The sequence below is a fragment of the Epinephelus moara genome, chromosome 9 (assembly GCF_006386435.1).
Source record: "Epinephelus moara isolate mb chromosome 9, YSFRI_EMoa_1.0, whole genome shotgun sequence".
In the NCBI taxonomy this organism is placed as follows: Eukaryota; Metazoa; Chordata; class Actinopteri; order Perciformes; family Serranidae; genus Epinephelus; species Epinephelus moara.
In genome coordinates, this window is record NC_065514.1 from 131,508 (window position 1) to 145,578 (window position 14,071).

General features: G+C 39.4%; 1 protein-coding gene across 2 annotated transcripts in view; it reads right to left on the minus strand.

Moving 5' to 3' along the window:
* LOC126395574 (WD repeat-containing protein 7) overlaps positions 1-11,293 on the minus strand; it is a 142,566-nt gene extending 131,273 nt beyond the window's left edge. The window contains exons 1-9 of one of the 2 annotated variants that reach the window (XM_050053147.1): positions 11,109-11,291; positions 8,129-8,300; positions 7,911-8,017; positions 7,235-7,313; positions 6,736-6,910; positions 6,408-6,484; positions 6,193-6,312; positions 5,924-6,069; positions 5,577-5,679 (exon numbers count right to left, since the gene is read on the minus strand). In XM_050053147.1, the coding sequence (XP_049909104.1) occupies positions 5,577-5,679; positions 5,924-6,069; positions 6,193-6,312; positions 6,408-6,484; positions 6,736-6,910; positions 7,235-7,313; positions 7,911-8,017; positions 8,129-8,287 (966 nt within the window). In that variant the 5' untranslated portion in view covers positions 8,288-8,300; positions 11,109-11,291. Of the gene's footprint in view, positions 1-5,576; positions 5,680-5,923; positions 6,070-6,192; positions 6,313-6,407; positions 6,485-6,735; positions 6,911-7,234; positions 7,314-7,910; positions 8,018-8,128; positions 8,301-11,108 lie in introns of both variants that reach the window. The other variant, XM_050053146.1, reaches the window with a different exon arrangement.
* Positions 11,294-14,071: the final 2,778 nt, after the last annotated feature.

Below are 14,071 nucleotides of genomic sequence, written 5' to 3' on the forward strand. Positions count from 1 at the left end.
AGAGGATCTACTTTTTTTTTTAAATTAAATCAGACTTTGAGACATTACCAAATCTACAAATCATGGTGTTCCTCAAGGCTCCATTCTTGGCCCACTGTTCTTTGCAATATCATGTTGTACGGGCTCAGTGAGGTTATATGGAACCAACAGACTGAATCACTGACGTCACAGGAACAACAACAGTCACTTCCTGGTAAACAAGTGGCAATTGATTGAGCAATTATGGTTGTCATTTTTTAGCCATAACTGTAGCGTCTTAAGATATATATTTAAACAAGGTGGTCTGACCTATCTGATGTTGCTCTGCTATAATCTTTGATTAACCAAATCTACCGGCACAGAAACTAAGAGAAGACGGGTTTTAGCTACCTAAAAAGACCCACCTAAGAGGCCCTGATCACAAATAAAGCTTTTTGCAGGTTGAAAAATACGAGACGCACCGCACTGCCTTTTTTTAATTTCTAAACTTCCCGTGTAATCAATCTATGGTTTATTTATCTATTTTAGTTGTTGGATTTCATTTTGTTTTTGAAATGTTTTAGTATGTAGGTCTAAACGGGATAAAAAATAACATTAGACTGACATTATCTCCCTGTTTATTACCAAAGTGCAGGGTGAATGTGAGCCGCTGAGTGGATGTCTGTGTTTTCACTGCTGTTCCCACAGTTTGCTCCTCTCATCTCAGCTCAGTACTTTCTGGCTGAGCTGCAAATACAAGAAACCTTTTTTTTTTTTTTTAAACAAAAACTATTCAAATTTTATGTCTCTTTATCTCAAAGTACATTTAAAACCTCACACTGATCTTGAATCTTACACTAAACTACTGGCATCTGACACCACTTTAAAGGACCATACCACAGTTTTTTCTGAGATTTGAACTTGATGTTGGTCGAAGTTCATTTCTGTGAAAATCAGAGCTTCAAAATTGCTGCAGGGAGATAATCCATCACAGTCAATTTTTAGTTGTCGAAGTCTTTTTTTTCCAGTGCAAAAATGATCTGATGATTAAAATGATGATTAAAGATTATTAGTTTCGCCAATACCAGCCGATTTCATTGTGCATCCCTACTAACCGGATTTCATTTGCCATTACTCCACTATATCTTTACATAGCAGATAGTGGTGTGCTGCTGTATTAATGCTCTGAATATTGTATACAGAACCTTCAGGTTATTTTAGAAGCAAAAACATCAAATATTCTCTGGTTCCAGATTCTCTTCTGTGAGGACATGTTGCTTTATATCATGGAAACTTGAGTATTTTGACCTCAGGCTTTAGGAAGATACACTGACATTTTATAAACTTAACAATCTGCCAATTAATCAAAACAATAAAATAATAAAAACAACTGTTTCTGGGCCTCATTTTACAAATATCCCAAAAGTATTGAACATATTTCAATACTGTATATTCAGCAGTAATATAAAGAATGAATAATTTAGAGTCTTAAATATGCTCAATCATTGGTATGGTCCTTTAAAAATAGTATATCGTTGTGCTTTCATTTAATGGTGCAGAAAATCTAACTTTGCAACACATGTAAATGGATGAACTGATTTTTAAAGTTTATATTTGAAGATATTTGAAAGTGTACGCAGCTTAATTCTGTCCATTTTAACTTTTGCAGCTCAGCCAAGAAGGTGAACCTTCTTCTTCCTGCCTCCGGTATTCAGAGTGCATTTTCTCGGGCTTACTGGTGCCTCTAGAGGCCGGTGGTGGAATAGCAGCCCTGGGGTGTAGAGCTCCAAGTCGCACCCGCTGGCAGGGAGGCACATCACCTCCACAACCACCTCCTCCTCCTCCTCCTCCTCCTCCTCACCTCCTCCTTCCTTCTGAGAGGAGTCAGGAGGTCAAAGGAGGGAGGGGGGGCGTGGCAGCATCAGAGGACAAAAAATAAATAAAAGGAACAACAAAAATAACAAAAAGGCACAGACAACAAATAAATAACTACAAGACAGAAAATTATAAATACACATATAACAATAACATACTGAAGGTCCAAAATGAAATTATAACTACACAGAACACACAAAACACCAGGGGTCAGGATCACGCACACGGATTAAACCTTGCCATTCACCATCTGATTTAAAGGTCCAGTGTGTTGGGTTTAGAGAGACGTATTGGCAGAAATGTATCATATATCATATAATAAACATGTTTTCTTTAGTGTATAATCACCTGAAAATAAGAATTGTGTTTTCTTTACCTTAGAATGAGACGTTTATATCTACATAGGGAGCAGGTCCTTGACTATGGAAGTCAACATGTTCACCACCATGATTCTACAGTTGCCCAGTACAGACTATTTTTATTACAGTAATATGTATAGAGCGGACTGAAAAAGCAGTTTATCTGTATCTGAAATATTTAGAATTTATATTATACCACTAATAAGATCAATACTAAGGGTCTGTGTACTGACACAGTTTGTGCTGTATCAATTCGTAAAACGTTAAGTCAGTAGATGTAATTGTTATTATTAAATTCTCAAAAACTAGAATAGTTTCTGTTACAGATTACATCCATGTCTGTGAAAACATGGATGCTACACACACATTTTCCCCGACAGCACGAAAGATCTATACAATCGGCACAGTTTCAGGGTCGGCACCCAAGATTAGAGTCTCCAATTCAGACCAAATATTTCCTCTTAGTTATGACCTTGAATAATGGCCAGAAAAGTGTTTTATGCAAAATATTATGATGTCACAGTGAGGCTGACCTTTGACCTTTTGGATTTAAACTGTCATTGCTTTATCATTTTATGCTGTTAGACATATGAATCTTTTAATTATGGCTTAAACCAATTTTTGTGAGGCCACACTGACCTTGACCTTTAACCTTCGATCAATTAAATCTAATCAGTTTATTCTTAAGTCCAAGTGGACGTTTGTGCTAAATTTGAAGAACTTCCTTGAGATAATGTGTTCACGAGAATGAAACAGACACAAGGTCACAGTGACCTTGACCTTTGACCACTGAAATCCAACTATTTCACTGTTGAGTGAAAGTAAACATTTGTGCCAAATTTGAAGAACTCTCATAAAGGCGTTCTTGAGATAACGCGTTCACAAGGATGGGACTGACGCAAGGTCACGCTGACCTTAACCTTTGACCTATGACCACCAAAAATTAATCACTTATTGTTAAGTCCAAGTGGACATTTGTGCCAAATTTGAAGAAATGACCTTTGAGGCGTTTGTGAGATACCGAAAACATAATGCCTCCTGCCACAGCTATCACCGGCGTGAAGGTATAAAAAAGCTGGTCTTTTAATGACTTTTATTTTTATTTTATGCCCTCAGTGTCAATTAATTCCTTGTGGTATCGTAAATGGTATTGAATATCAACATTTTCCAAGGTGTCGAAATTAGAAAATTCCAGTCTCTTGATAAGGCTGAGGCTGATTTTTGGTGACTCATTCTCCAATCAAATTCAAATCTCCAATCTGTCATGTTAGTCTATGAAGTTAATATAAAATGATTCTCTTTCCTTCACACTTGGAAAAAACGACTCAGCCTAATCTGTGTGCCTGATGTGAGCCCCGATGATCCTAAATCAAAGCAAATACCGTCAATACAAACAAAACAGTTAGACTGCCAACAAAACACCACAGGACAACTACAGCTACTGTACAGATGAAGCCACTGTACAAACCCAACATCTACTGCTGACTGCAGTGCAGCATTTAACTGGCTCATTTAGCCCAGTGTCATGTTAACTGGATTATTTAAAGGGACAGTTCACCCCAAAATCAAATATTTTTCTTCTTACCTGTGGAGCTATTCATCAGTCTCGATTATTTTGGTGTGAGTTGCCAAGTGTTGGAGATATTGGCCTTCTCTCCAATATAATGGAACTAGATATCACTTAGCTTGCAGTGCTCAAGGTGACAAAAAAATGTTCTTTCTACCAAACTACATCAGCCAACTGTATCACTGTGCAGAAGGAATTGTGCAGCTACTCATGGACGAGAGGCTCGTGACAGCGCAAGATTTTAAACATTAATGGCGTCCTCTTCGGCTGAGCTGTAACATTAGCTAGCTTAGTGGTGCTAGGTGAGCTAGCAGTAGATGCACACTTCCTTCTGCATGGTGATTTGGTTGGCGTATGTAGTTCCATAGAAAGAAAATAGTTCCTACATGAAACTGTTCACAACAAGGTCTGTGGATTATCTTGAGTAACCAGGTCATGATTTCTGGAAAGAGACATTGATGTTTTTTAAATGTATTTTATTGGCACTTTGAGCACCACAAGCTGAGAGAAGGCAGACATCTCTACAGCTGATATCTCCAACACTCTGCATCTCACGCCAAAACCGTTAAGATTAGTCTAGCTTGGTAAGAGAGTTGATTCTCCATATCAATAAGATCCCCTGTTTCACTGTTTTATATTTGCCTGTAAATATCAGCAAAACTAGTAAAGATGTAGTGGAACAAACTGTATGTTCATATTGTTTAGCATAAGTAAAGTATCATAACATCTCTGAAAACATGTACTTCAAAAAGCTAAATCATTAGAAGAGGCATCTGTCTGCTAATGGAGGGAAAATTGGGTTTAAACCGTCTAAGAGGTGAAGACCAAAGTAAGTAGGTAAAACACCAAAATATCCTTAAAGGAATAGTTTGGATTTCTTGAAGTGAGGTTGTATGAGGTACTTATCCATAGTCAGTGTATTACCTACAGTAGATTTCAGTCGGCAAGACCCAAGTTTGGAGAAGCAGGCTGGAGTACTGCCACAGAAGGTAAGCAATGTGCTGCTGTGGACGGGGGCAGCAGCAAAACGTATGTTACCACCAAAAAGACTGAATATGAGTTCAAGTGTGCGCTATATTTAGAATGTTTTCAATGCTTCATCTTGCCGTCAGACAGCCCTTTCCAAAGGGCAACTAACCTAAAAGTAAAACTATGCTCTATTCAAAGCCAGACCCCACTGACAAAAACAGTAATTTTACCTTGCTGAACACGTGAGCTGTTGCACTAGTTCGGCCTCAATTAGTTAGTTTGTTTATATTATTTTGTGACTTTGGTGTCTAAAAGTGTTAGTCAGGATTCACCAAAGTCACAAAATAACCGAACAAACGAAATGATGGAGGCAGTCCTAGACCAGCAGCTCCTGTGCTATGTGAAGTAGAATTGCTGTTTTTGTCAAAGGGGTCTGGCTTTGAAGAGAGCATAGATAACTGCTTCAATGTCAGTTCAGTTCTCTGGTGGCTATAATACATTTTGCTGCTGCCCCCGTCCACAGTAGTACATTGTTTAGCTTCTGTGGTGGTACTCCAGCCTGCTTCTCCAAACTGGAGGTGTGCTGACTGCCATCTACTGTATGTAATACACTGACTATACCTCACACAACCCATCTTCAAAAACTCAGAGCTTTAACAAGAAATATCTAAAACAGCTAACACTATGCAACATCACAATCAATTTCTTCTAGTGTGCAGCAAGAGAGTACAGTACAACACTGTCCTGAGCTTCTCATGAGTTCCAAGTCTGTACAACAATATGTTTTAAATATTATTTAATATAATTGTCAGGCACAAAGTTTACAGAGTGACGGACAGAGCACTGACCTGTTTGTCTGAGCGGTCAGCGATGCTGTAGACCAGCGGAGGGATGGAGCCTTCTTTGGTTTTTCCAACATCACTGCGGAAATGTTCACTGGCAGGCAGACAGCTGAGGAACACACACACACACACACAATAAGTCTAAGTCTTTCCAGTACATATGTAGCACAAACACAGTCAGAAAAAATCATGGACGCCTTTTAACGTCAGTGCTTGTACAGCTCCCGTGGCTTTAACTGAGCATGACTCAGAATCAGCAATTTTAAAATAAATTCAAGGACTTTTCAGCACCCTCCCAGGCCCAGTTCCTTCAAATTCAAGGACCCAAAATGCATAGTCTGAGACAGGTTTACCTGGCGGGCAGCTTGTAGATGTAACTGCAGCCGTCTTCAGTCCAGATGATGACTTTATCTGTGGCGATGAACTCTCCTCCGGTCCAGGCCTGGTCGTTGTCACTGGGCACCGAGCAGAGCAACGAGTAGTCGCCTGCGTCAAACACCTGACACACACCAGAAAGAGATATTTATTTATGTAGTACAGCTCGGGCAGGGTCAGACTAGGGCCAAAATTTCAGGTCCATGCAGTGCTTTTGTCCCTGGTTGTTAGTAATGCAGGTTCTTACCCTCCAGTACTTGGAGCAGACGACCAGCAGGCTGCTCTGAGTGAAGGTACAGAAGGAAATACTCTGACAGCCCTGACAGTAGATGGGTTTGGACTCTTCCTCAAAGACAGGGTCCAGGTCCTGAACACACACACACACACAATAAATTAGAGCCTGCGCTGACACACAAGACTGATGTATTTCTTTGATGAACAAACACCCGTTAGGCGGTGTACCTGCATCTTGTTGACCTCAGCTGTGATGATCCAGACCTTTAAAATCCCTGTCACTGACACTGCCACCACCGTGTCCTCTACACACACACAGACACACAGACAGACAGACAGACAGACAGACAGACAGAGAGCCACCGAGTCAAAGTTAGTGCCTCATGTTAGTGTTATGTGATCATTTACATCCAAACGTGGGCTCAGTTTGCACCTGAAGGTAGAGCTAGAGGTGGAAACACCAGTAAATGGAGCAGGAGGTGAAAAATCAGGGACATGTGCTCCGTGCTGGATTATAATCACCAAAGTCTTTTCCAGCTCCTCCTGTGTCTCTCACCTTGTGTCCGGTGGGATCGGATGATGCTCATGGAGCTGATCCAGTCAGGAGAGATCTTGGACACCAGCGAGTACAGGACCTCCAGGCTGGTGGCGTCCACCACGAGGATTTCTGGGTAGTGGCCGTTGCAAAGCAGACGCCCCTCCCTCTCAGTGCCGATGGTGAACTGGTAGAACTGGAGAACCACAGAGGAAATGGAAAGACAACATATTTAAGCCTTCCAGCCTCTCAAAGGGCAAAAACCACTCAATTTCCTGCCATACTTTTAATTTGAAAAATTTGCAGGTATGTTGATTTATATTGACAGTATGACGTGACTTTCTTAAACTGGTGGAATTAGTGCTGTAAAAATATAAATCATGATGAATATACCATGTCATATTACAGTACTTGGGCACCATTTGAGACTGACCTTTTTTTTGTGCTTATGAAAGACTAAGCCAAGGTATGTGTATCTGAATACCAGCTTTGAGGTTTAATATGTGTGAGTGTGTCTTACCTGTATGCCAGTGTGAGCACAGGCCAGCTTGGTGAACTCGATACAGCGTCCATCGTTCACATCCCATAAACACATCTCTCTGGAAACACGAATAAACTGAAGTTAGTTAATTGTAAATGAGTAGGAAATTATCTGCAGTACAAGGGGACCTAATTTTCACGTTCATACTTATATTTTGGGTTTGTGTTAGAACATGTTTTAGATGCTTTAATGCTCAAACACTTTATTTTCCTTTCACCCTCTGTCTGAAACACTCTGTTTTAGCACCTGTCTCTTTAACACCCACTCCCAAAAAAGCCCAGTCTGCTGTGATCGGTCAGTGTACTACTTCATACCAATCGCATGCGACTGCATTTATATTATGAGATGGAAGGCGACCTGTGCAGCTGACAAATCTGCAGCAACTGTGTGATGTCATCATGTCAATATGGACCAAAACCTCTGAGGAATGTTTCCAGCACCTTGTTGAATATATGAATTAAAAAGGGGGTCCAACCTGGCAGTAGTAAGGTGTACCTAATAAAGTGGCTGGTGAGTGTATTTGATCATTACATCTGTACTTAAATCACAAGTCAGTATTCTTTATGTGACTATTCTTAAACCAGCAGTAGTCTAGTTCGGTTCAGAAAACAGCCATAATTCCTGACAGATGTGTGTGTGATAAAAACATACTCACCCGCTCTCTGAAGCGCTGACGATGTACTGTTTGTCACTGCACGCACTGGCTTTAGACAGACAGGTGATGGAGGCTGTGTGACCAAACAACATGGCCCTGGGACAAATCTGAGCAGAAAACAAAAGACGAACAGGATTTAACAAGATTATAAGAAACAAAGAAAGTGGTGGGTGACAAATAATCACAAACATCATCGTCATCATCATCATCATCAGTACCTCCAGCTCAGGTGTCATGTCCCAGAGACAGATCTGACCGTCATGGCAGCCGGTGATGATGGTGCTGAAGTCGTCCATCACCAGCAGACTGCTGATGCAGTGGGTGGGAGCCGTGCGGCCCCACAGCACTATGGGTAGAACCAAGTTGTTCCCCGACATTATGCTGATGTGTCTGGAGAGGAGAGAGAGGGACAAAATGAGACTGACAGACAGAGAGAGATCGATCGATCGATGAGTCCTCTGGGTTTCAGACAGTACTGATTAAGGGAAGTCTGACAATACAGAAGATAAAAATCCTTAAAGTGTTTATGAAATATGAGTGTGATACAAATTGGAAAACCTCTGGAAAGTGCTAGTCAAGTCATGAGTTAGGTCAGTGATACCCAACTTAGATCAAACAAATCTGGCCCATGTACAGTGCCAGGATGCCCCCGAACCATTTTCAAATTCACAGTGAAAATAAATTGATTTACGTTGGGAATTTTTTGGTGCTTTTAATGTAAATGAGATGCCAGAGTGCATTAAAAGCATCAAAACAGAGCCTGGACAACCCAACACAGGTCCAAACTAAGCCCCAAATGTCCTCAAATCCAAAACACCATTGCGTACACCATATCTGCTTGGGACTGCTGCAACTGGCCCCTGGCCTCCTGGCCCCCGGGCAAAGCAAGTTGAGTATCCCCGAGTAAGGTGTACATACTTATACATGAATACACAAGTCTGGTACATGCTCACATTAAAAATTGATAAAGCTACTTCGCCTACAAATGAACAGATTTATGGAGCTGTGGTCAAACTGGATTCCATACGTACGTACAGTCACGGCCACATGTTTTGGTGTTGACAATTTAATAGACCCCCTAAAGGATGCCTGGTCTCCTAACCAGCTTAAAAATTATGTACTTATCAAGAATATTTTCATTCAGTTTTAACAGGATTAGACAAAGTATGTTCACAGTGGATATTAACCTTAAGACATATGTATGATGGGGAACAAAGCTTGAAATCAAATCACAATCCTCCCCATACCCTAACCCCGAATAACAGCCGCAATATCGTCAGTAGAACGGTCCACCATATCCTGAATAGTGCTACAAAAAATGACAGATGAAGTGAAAGTCCGGCTCAATATTAAAAGAGAGGGGGAGATGCTTATGTATAAGGCAGGGTCAGAATGATGGGGTACTTCATCAGAGTGTACACTGACGTAAAGCACCAAGTGGAAACAAACATTAAATCCTCAGTTTAACTGGCAGCTCTGACAGTACTTTAGAAAGTGGCCCCAAACCTTTTGGAATTTTTTATTTGAGTTACTAATTTAGTAGCGAATCTTTTCAAGATTAAGGCAGGACATAATGTCCGTCAGCCATTGGGCATGGGTGGGCAGGGCAGCATCCCTCCATCTGATTAGAGCTGCCCGTCTGACCAGCAGAGAGGCAAAAGACAGTTTGCAGCATTGTCTCGGAGTCAGGTGTACATCACGTTCTCTGGTGGTGCCAAAGAGGGCGACCAGGGGGTTGGGTTGCAGGTTAAAGTTCAGGATAGAGGATAAGGATTGGAAAACGTCCTTTCAGTATTTTTCAAGGCTTGGACACGTCCAGTACATGTGAATAAGCGAAGCCTCATCACTTGAACACTTCAGACCAGTAGGCTCTGTGCACAACCTTAAACTGTAATAGACAGTGGTGGGTACACAGAGAGATGATGATTATACTGTCAATGTAAAATATTAAAGAAACTTCATAGGATACACACTGTTTAAAAAGAGGATAATGAGGAAAGAAGGTCTGAAGTCACACAATATTCTTTGTATCTGCAAGTATATAAATATACTGTTGTTTTTGTGATTGTTGTCTGCTTGCAATTAAACTTCTAATTAGAGATGGGTCACATCTTTCAGCACAGCGAATCACTCTCGAAAATGTATTTTGTATTAGAAAAATCTTATTGAGCTAGGAGGGACAGCCTGCGTCACTATGATGAACAGTTAATATCAGCCGTATAGTTCTGGTAATCTTTTAACACTAACACGTCCACTGCACCTGAAAATCATAAATGATATATTTACAGTTTAAAATACACAGTGTGCTTTAACATGTTGGCATCATCTTGGTCATATATAATCCTGCACACTGCATATACTGTATGAAGACATTATATTATTGCATATTTGTCACAATTCATTGGATCAGATCTTCAAGCAAATCTGAGTGAACACAAAATGCAGCTTGTATCATTTATTTAAGGGGGGAAATAACCTATAATGGGAGCTTTGATGTTCACAGCTGTGTCTCTGTAGGAACTGTGTGTACCACTGAGAGAAATTAAGCATGCTAAAGATGCTAAACACATAGCATGCCACGCTAGCATGCTAATACGCTAACGTTTAGCATGTTATCCCGTTGTTACGTGTTAAGAATAATATAGCAGCATGCTGACATTAACATTACTACAACCTACAGGTCTTGTCAACCCGCTATATTACCGCATTGGTCGTGTCGTACCTTCAGACTGAATGAATAACGTTACACCGTCAGTGAGTCACGAGTCACTGCTCTGTCACGAAGACAGCGACAGAAAACAGCAGTGACCCTTTAACAGAAATAAATACCACACAGTAAACACTCTGCCATCGAAACATCATCAGTTTGTGTGTTTTCACGCTACATCTGGATGATTAACCTTGGCGTTATGTGCAGGTGTGCAGGCTGCACAGCAACGTTTAAAGGGGCGTCCATTTAATTCAGCTGCACAACAGTCACTGACACCTGGGAGACACCCTGCAGCAGATAGCCCTGCCGACATTTTACCTAAAAGCTACCCATGTCTCATTATCAGACGTTAGAGGACACATTAACTGTGATATGTGTGACGCTAACGCTAAATTATACCTGCAATGTCGCGACTTCCGGGTTAGCGTAACGGCTAACGGAACCAAAACACAGCGATGAAAACTGAAATTAAAACTCTAAATACGAACCACAAGCGGTCCTACTGGAACATTTCCCTCTGAAAGAAGGCTTGTCGACGGACGGTTCCCTCCGTGGCGGATAAAAACAGAAATTATCCTCAATTTCGGCTTGTTTGTAGCTTCTTGTCTCACCGACAAACCGATCTGTTCGGCTAGCTGATCACCTGATAGCTGAGAGCCGCTTCCGGTTTCAGGACTTCAAAATAAAATCATGCAGTATTCCTTTTTCTAGAAAGAGCACACTAAATATTCCTCGTTATTTGTAGGAGTATGGGTGTTTTTTATAGTAATTATACTGACAAAATAACCACAAATATCTTTTTTAATTCCCTCATTTCTACATTATGGAGACAGACTTGTCTCAATATTATTTGTGTGAACAATTTGATTGTGTGTAAAACACCTCCCACAAACACACACAAAAACTAAGAAAAGAAACTAAAACAGACCTGCAAATACAAAAATATATTTCACAAATGCCAAAAAAAATCTGTGAATACATTTAATTATTAATAATAAATCAAAAACATTTTTGAACATCTTCCTAACCCTTCCCAACAGATATTTGTGAATCCAGTTTTTATTTATGAATCTCAAATTTATGCTTACAGATTTGCATTTATGCATAGTCTGTATCTAATTTGTTTGTGTATTTGCATATCTGTTTTATTTGCAAAATAGTTTTGTGCATTTACAAAACTTTTCTGTATTTGTGGAAGTTGTTTTATATTTACAGATTACACATTTGCACACGGATTGTTGATCTCCTCACACAAATAATATTGAGACAAAGCTATCTCCATACTGCACCTATTTTTTGATTTTTGAATGCGAAAGTTCACCAAAAATAAAATTCAATTTAAAAGGCAATAATGATAATCATTATTTATTATTAGTATTAGTATTAGTAGTAGTAGTAGTAGTGTATTTTTTATTTTAATCTTTATTTTTCATTTTTATTCTTATTTTTTTTATGACTTCGATCCACTGAGGAACACTGTGAGATACAGCTGAATCTGCTTTTATTTTGAAAGTTTACTGAGCAAATGTCTTGTCTTGCTTGATGGATTTTCAGGCCACACAGTTGGTAAATAATTTAGCTTGTTTGTGTTTGTCATCGTCTGTCATTACAACATTACTTTACTGTTTCTAATTTTTTTTAATAGCTGTTGATAATTGTGGTCAAACGTAATGCTTTGATGTGACTTGATTGCCTGTATCGTGCAATTTCAGGGACTGTGGAAAAAGCCAATGTCCTAACCAGATTATGAGAGGCAAGCCAGAAAATGTCCAACAAAGAGAGAAAGCATGGGAATACGTTTTATTTCTATTAATTGATTAATTGATTGATTTTAATGACAAAAAGATTTTTTTTTTTAAATCTGGTAAACAATAGCAGCATATATAGACCAAATAAAAGCAATGAAAATACATATGAAGCATATAAAACAGAGTAACTTTTATTTTTCTCCATGGTTACAAAGAGTTATGACAGTTTGTGACCCGGTGGCAAAGCAGTGCACTAAAATATGTTTCTGAAAACATTTGAGGTGAGAAATAGGCAATGCAGTTTGCCGAGCTGGTGGATTCCTGCAAATGCCAGAAGGCAGAGGGACGTGATTCTTTCCACAGATCATCAGTCTCATGTAGGCCATGGATAGTGACAGTTTCAGCAAATATGACAAAAAGTTATTTTTAAAATCACAGCTTTAACAAGCAGCCAATCTAACCTGAAGAAAAGAAACCAAAGTACAATTACAAACCTCCCTGACTTAGCCACACAGGAGGAAACAAGGTTAACAGAACAGGCAGCCCAACCCTACCAGCTTCAGAAGAACAGAAATATCAGTATGGCGAAGGCTACAGTCAATCTGTGTGCAGAGATGCAGGAGATGCACCTTTCTTCTGCCTCAAGCCAACGCCTCCTCAGCTCTAAATACACTGGCTGTGACCTGAGACAAGCCAATCACCAGAAAGACGGTGTCTGGTTCTACTTATGCCCACCTCGTCTTCGAATACATTAGCATACTTTGCGCCCCAGACATACACACTGACATAAGGAAGACACTTCTTTCAAAATACACTTCTGTTCTCACAGGAAATTTAGCGTTTACAACCAGTCTCTGTCCAAATAAACGCACTGCGTCGGTTCAACACCCCAATTTTTTTCTTCAACAACAAACGCATGTGGTTGGGTTTAGGCAACAAAAAACATGTTGTAAAGTTTAGGAAGCAACGACAGGGTTTGGCTTTATAATCTTACAGGACGTGAACACCGCTCTCTCGGTTGAAAGTAGGTGTTTGTTGAACCCCTCTCGCCTGCACAAGTCGGACTTTCGCTGTCTTAACTTCCGTCCCTGTCCTGTCACGTTTCTCCCTGATGCTGCCGGGCACCATTAAACTATAACAGCAACATATCATGCAGACGTTAAAGGATGCCTTTACTGGACTGGATCAACTTTTAAAAACTGTTGTTCACATCAGTCTCTTAGACCAATTTACAGGGAGAAATAGGGTCCAGGTTGAAAAATGCCTAAGTTATCCTTTAAGCTGTTTGTTTCGTCTGTAACAAGACTGTAAGAATACTAAGTGTTGACTTTTCTCAGTTCTTGCTGTTTTGAAGTATGGTCCTTGAGTTGGATCTTCGATGTTTTTGTAGCCTATGCCTGGTGTTTTTATTTATCAACTTATTTTTTATTATTCTTATTAATTTATATACATATCTCCCCTTAGTCTGTTTTATTTAGTTTTTTCCACATCTTCATCAAGCTTGACTATAATTTATTTTATTTTATTTTACTTTATTTTAATCCTTTTTTATTTTTTATTTCATTTTTTTCTCTCTTTTAATTGTTTTTATTTTATTTTATGTTATGTTATTCTATTTCATTTAATTTAACTTTATTTATTTTGTTTTATTACTTTTTATTATTTTTTTATTTCATTTGATCTTTTTTAATTGTTTTTTTTAT